This window comes from Babylonia areolata, chromosome 21, assembly GCF_041734735.1.
Source record: "Babylonia areolata isolate BAREFJ2019XMU chromosome 21, ASM4173473v1, whole genome shotgun sequence".
Lineage (NCBI taxonomy): Eukaryota > Metazoa > Mollusca > Gastropoda > Neogastropoda > Buccinidae > Babylonia > Babylonia areolata.
In genome coordinates this window covers 25,014,275-25,020,274 of record NC_134896.1, presented here as the reverse complement: position 1 = coordinate 25,020,274, position 6,000 = coordinate 25,014,275, and the positions used below count along the sequence as shown (strand labels likewise).

At 44.2% G+C, this 6,000-nt stretch overlaps 1 protein-coding gene across 13 annotated transcripts in view; it reads right to left on the bottom strand.

Annotated features, from left to right (window-relative positions):
- The window catches only part of LOC143296424 (SPARC-related modular calcium-binding protein 1-like), a 133,860-nt gene that overhangs the window by 17,741 nt on the left and 110,119 nt on the right, over positions 1-6,000 (bottom strand). For 11 of the 13 annotated variants that reach the window (XM_076608330.1, XM_076608342.1, XM_076608329.1 and 8 more), the window contains 2 exons: positions 3,110-3,352; positions 408-528 (listed from right to left, as the gene is read on the bottom strand). In XM_076608330.1, the coding sequence (XP_076464445.1) occupies positions 408-528; positions 3,110-3,352 (364 nt within the window). The remainder of the gene's footprint in view (positions 1-407; positions 529-3,109; positions 3,353-6,000) is intronic. The other 2 variants (XM_076608332.1, XM_076608335.1) reach the window with 2 other exon arrangements.

The following is a 6,000-nucleotide window of genomic DNA, read 5'->3' as shown; positions in this document are numbered from 1 at the left end:
CGCCCGGCGACAAATAAGCGTATTGGCGACATTTCAACGCGAGTCATGTCACAATTTTTTTTTTCAAAGAATATATTTAAAAAAACAAAAAAAACGTATAATAAGGCGTTGACATCGACAGCATTGCTTCATAGTCCTACACAAAGATGAATTCAACAAATGATAGATTCATCATCAGAATGATCATCATCATCATCATCATCGTCACCATCTTCATCGTCATTGTCGTTCTCTTCAACATCATCAAAAACATAGCAATACCCTCAGCGACAATTTGGCCCTCACTATAATAATAGTGCTAACCGCTGATTTGTCGCTGGCGTGTCACACATGTTTGACAGAGCTCTGCTAATTGTACAGATGAAAAGCCACCGGCGACAATTCAGCGGTTAACATGAAGTACTCACAGCAGCTGCTGAGGAGTCACTTTGGACTGGTTCATTTCCTCCGTCATATCGGCGATGAGATCAACGATGAACCGGCGTTTCTGCTCAAAGGGGCAGCCTGGAAAGGCAAAACCTGCGAATGCTCAGAAGACAAGAAATGTACAACGTCGCTCCATCGGTTTTGTAGTTGATGGGGTTTATTTCTTGCCTTTTTATTTTTTTCCCGGTGTGTGTGGGTCTCTCTCTCTCTCTCTCTCTCTCTCTCTCTCAGACACACACACACACACAGACAGATGCATGTATCTCATCCATGTACCTGTGTGTGGGGGCGGGGGGAGGGGCGGAGAAAGAGAGAGGGAGAGAGACAGACAGACAGACAGACAAGACAGACGGAGTGGCTTGTTTTCATCCTGCAAACATGAAAAAAGAAATCAATTATAGCAAAAGCATAAAATCACAAACTGGATAAAATCATATGTTAAAGCAAAACAAAATAATCAAGGACATAAATACACACATACATACAGATCACTTAAAACGGAAATAGAAAAAAAAGAAGGAAAGAAAGAAAGACACTTTGGCGCTTTAGTGTCACGGGCTCTGAGGTCCTTATGACATGGGGAATGCGACAACATACTTTCACTGTATAACAAAACATTACAATGGACGAATGAAAATGGCGAAAGCAAAAATGAGAGAGAAAAAAGAGAGAGAGAGAGAGAGAGAGAGAGAGAGAGAGAGAGAGAGACAGACAGACAGAGACAGGGACAGAGACAGAGAACAGACAGAGAAACATATAGACAGACATACGGACAGACAGACAGAGACAGTGAAACAGACAGACAGACAGAGACAAAGACAGACAGACAGAGAGACACAGAGATTCACAGAGACACACAGATACTGAGACAGGGACAGACACAGACATAAAGAGACAGAGAATGAATGAATGAATGAAGGAAGGAAGGAATCCAACGGTGAAGATGTTAGCACACTGGCCGACTTACATATCTGCCGTTGTTCTAAGAGACACACAGACATATATACGAAGTGAATATAATCTTGCTCAATACATGTATACATGTACAAGGATAACGCAGCGTCAAAATGAGAGACATAACATATGTTTACGATACTGAAGCGCGTAACACACACACACACACACACACACACACACACACACACACACACACACACACACACTCTGAAACAGCTGATAAAGCAGCTAAAAGAGGAGCATAAGATTAAGAAAAATCGACAAAAATACACGTCCGACTTTCCGTGAAAGAGGCATTCACTCTGTTAGAAAAATCAGCATGGGATCGATGGACGGAAAGTTAAAAAAAAAAAAAAAAAAAAAAAAACAAAAAACCAGAAAGGGACATAATTCCCCGAGCGTATTATTAAAGAGACACAGATTCCATCAATTTGCTATACAATATTGATAACCTCTATTTTCTTCCGTATGAAACTTGATGCGCTGAAGACAAAAAAAAAAAAAAAAAAGTTATATGTATCTGTGGTGAGCAGTTCAGCTTGCATCATTGTTTCAATGTCAGCAGTTACGCACCTTCTTGCCCAAGTGTTTCACAGAGAATAACTGTTCTGCAGAGGATTTGGGGGAATTCATTTCTGTCGAGGTTCTTATGATCGAACGTTCTCGTAACCCTATTTCTACATTCCTATAATGTCCTTCAAAGTTGTGTCAATGTTTGTAGCTATTATTATCATCATCATTGAATTGTTACTGTTAAATCCAATTGCATATTAGTTATGCATTTCTTGGCAGTTTTCTACCCTTTCTGTTTTTTTCCTGACTTCCCACCCCACCACACCCCTTTTTTCCATTTTTTTAAATTGTCTAATATCGCCAGTAGTGAAAATACGCTAAACTAAAGAACGAACACACACACACACACACACACACACACACACACACACACACCCAGCATGAATGCTGCACATGGATCATTCGAGTGAAATTAGTACAGAAAAGTAACGATAAAAATCTAAAACATAAATGTAAAAGACTGGAAAGATAGTATGTACGCAGACAGGTAATAGGGGTATGGACAGATGGACACATTACACACACACACACACACACACACACATATATATATATATATATATATATATATATATATATATATATATATATATATATATGAAAGAGAGAGAGAGAGAGATGTAAAGATTTGTCAGTGCGAAAGCAATCCGAAAAAGGGGAGTGGGGGGGGGGAGTGTGAGGTTGGGTGGGAACTGTTCACAATGTGTAATACATGTGAGTATATAACACAGAGAGACACTGAAAGACCGAGACAGAAAGACACAGACAGTGACAGAGACATGAAGAGACAGAAAGACACAGACAGAGAGATAGACAGATACAGGGACAGAAACATACAGAGACAGACAGAAAGAGACAGAGAGACACTGACAGGCAGACAGACAGACAGACAGAGACAGGGACACACAGACACATAGACAGTAACATCTAATATCACTCAAAGTGAAAAAAAAACAACGTTAAACTACAGAAAGAACAGTAACAGACAGAAGCACGAAGACACAGACAGGCACAGACACACAGACAGGGACAGACAGAGACATAAAGAGATACAGACACACGGACACACAGAGCCAGAGTCACACAGGACAAAAAAAAAAACAGCAACACACCCCTCCCCCCCAGCCCCCCACCCTCACCACCAACTCACTACCTTTCATCTGGCGGTCGTCGCGGATGGAGCAGTTGGGCTCCACACGGTAGGTGGCGATGCCTGGCAGCGGCATGCCCGTGTCCTCAGCCACGCACCAGCAGTACTGGGTGGCCTCGTGGCACTGGGCCTGCCGCCACAGGCCGCTCTCCTGGCAGCGCGGCACGTACACGTTGGCCGAGGGCTCCTCTAGGGCATGCTGCAGGGCGGCCTGCCTCTCCTCCAGACAGTTCTTCTTGCTGGACTCTGCGGTGGGGCGTGGGGTAGGGGTGTCGGTGTGGGTCGGGTGGGTGGGTTGTGGGAGTTGTAGGGGTGGTGGTTGGGTGGTTGTGGTTGTGGGAGTCGTAGGGGTGGTGGTTGGATGGTTGTGGGAGTTGTAAGGGTGGTAGTCGGGTGGTTGTGTGAGTTGTAAGGGTGGTAGTCGGGTGGTTGTGGGAGATGTAGGGGGTGGCAGGTGGTTGTGGGAGAGTTGTATGAGTGGTGGTCGGGTGGTTGTGAGAGTGGTGGCGGGTGGTTGTGAGAGTGGTGGCGGGTGGTTGTGGGAGAGATGTAGGGGTGGTGGTTGGGTGGTTGTGGGAGATGTAGGGGGTGGCAGGTGGTTGTGGGAGAGTTGTAGGAGTGGTGGTCGGGTGGTTGTGAGAGTGGTGGCGGGTGGTTGTGGGAGAGATGTAGGGGTGGTGGTCGGGTGGTTGTGGGAGTTGTAGGGGTGGTGGTCGGGTGGTTGTGAGAGTGGTGGCGTGGTTGCGGGAGAGTTGTAGGGGTGGTGATCGGGTGGTTGTGGGAGTTGCAGAGGTGGTGGTTGGGTGGTTGTGGGAGTTGTAGGGGTGGTTGTCGGGTGGTTGTGGGAGTTGTATGGGTGGTGGCCGGGTGGTTGTGAAAGTGGTGGCGGGTGGTTGTGGGAGTTATAGGGGTGGTTGTCGGGTGGTTGTGGAAGAGTTGTAGGGGTGGTGGTTGGGTGGTTGTGGGGGTTGTAGTGGTGGTGATTGGGTGGTAGGACGGTGGTGGTCGGGTGGTTGTTGGTGGTGGTGGGGTGGTCATTGGTTGTGGTCGGGTGGTCAGTGGTGGTGGTGGTGGTGGTGCAATGTCCATGAGAGAAAAAGGTATCCATCCCCCAACGAGTGATCGTGGTCGTGGTAGTATGGGGCAGGGAGGGAAGTATGGAAGGAAGGAGGGAAGGAAGGACATGCAAAAATGAAATGAAATAAGATAAGGAAAAGACAAACAAGGTTGTGGATGAGAGGGTGGGAGGATGTAATGATTTTTTTTTCTTCTAAATCTGGCATACAGATAAAGAGAAAGAGAGAGAGAATGAGAGAGTGAAAGTGAGAATGAGAGAGAGACAGACAGAGACAAAGACACACAGAGAAACCAAATGAAGAAGACAGGCACTGAAAGAGCGAGAGTACATTTATATACATAAAATAAAACAACAACAAAAAAACACATCAAAAAAAAAAAAAACACGATTCAAACGAATGCTCTGCCCCAAAATGCTCAAATATGCTACAGAAAAAGCAACATACTGTACCATCTGTTCAAACCATGTCACAGAGAGGTGAGAGAAGAGCTTTTGCTTCTCTTCCTCCTCAACACCCTGAACATCATTAGGGCTCCGTGACTCTCATCCAAATACCGGGCACATGCAAGATACAAGAACAATACGATCTTGTTCACGATTAGATGTCTCAGTCTCTCGAGCGTGGCCCAGATCATGTAACCCATCTCTCTAAACAGTTGAAGCTTGTTTACTCCAATACACATGTCTATAGGCTCTGATGTTGTCCACTGCTCTGTGTGTGTGTGTGTGTGTGTTGTGTTGTGTTGTGTTGTGTTGTGTGTGTGTGTGTGAAAACAAGACTCTTTATTGACCCTAACATCCCATGATTCTGTAGCTATTACCTATCTCGCTCGCTAATGATTTCTTCTTTATAACAGAAGTTTCTGTTCGTATCGCGACACCGCAACTGCTATCTATTACACAAGAAAAACAAAGGAAAAAAACCTTAAAATAAAGCGATATCATACCATGAAACATGAGGCATACCAAAGCTTATATTAAATAAAAAAGAAAAAAACCAGAATAGGTTCCAAGAGCTGTTTAAGTACAAACAAACACACACACACACACACACACACACACACACAGTAAGAGAAAAAAAAATCACTGACCACGAAGATAGATTTTTAAACATAAGAAACCCATCATTATCTTGATACTAAAAACTTCAAATACTATCTCACGATCTCAAGCAACGCTTCAGAAATCTACACTAACAAGACAGAGACGACACAAGACGGACAAGACAGACATACAGTCTTGAGCTTTTTAAGGGTGGAGGAAGTGCCAAGCGAACGGGTGCGGAGGGAGATTTGTGCGTTCCTTTTTCTATGTCTCTGTGAAAGTGTGGCTCTGAACAGCAGCAAATAAATAAATAAATGCATCTTGCTACTCTAAAACATCTTGCAGGTACAATTTTCTTGTTGTCTGGTTTCGTTTTTTTCTGTTCTCTTCTCAACAGAACAAAAACAAAAAAATAAAAAAAAATAAAAAAACGGCAACTCAACAAACAATTGTGCTGCTGCTGCTACTACTTATTAATTTCTCTCTATAACAGCGTCATGCAAATGGTGGGCATGGGCAAAAAGCAAGCAACCAAGTGCAAAACTAATAAATATTTACCACCAAAAAATTAAAATAAAACAAACAAATAAATAATAACAATGATATTGAACAGTATCAAGCGTCCCTCCGTCCAGTTTGCGACACCGCCCCAGTCCGGTCAGCTCATATTCGCGCAATTCCTTTCCGGCCTCGATCCGCGGACACGTACGTACAAACACGCGGACACACTTGTTGTAACATAAGTAACCCCCCAGCCCCCACCCCCTCCAAC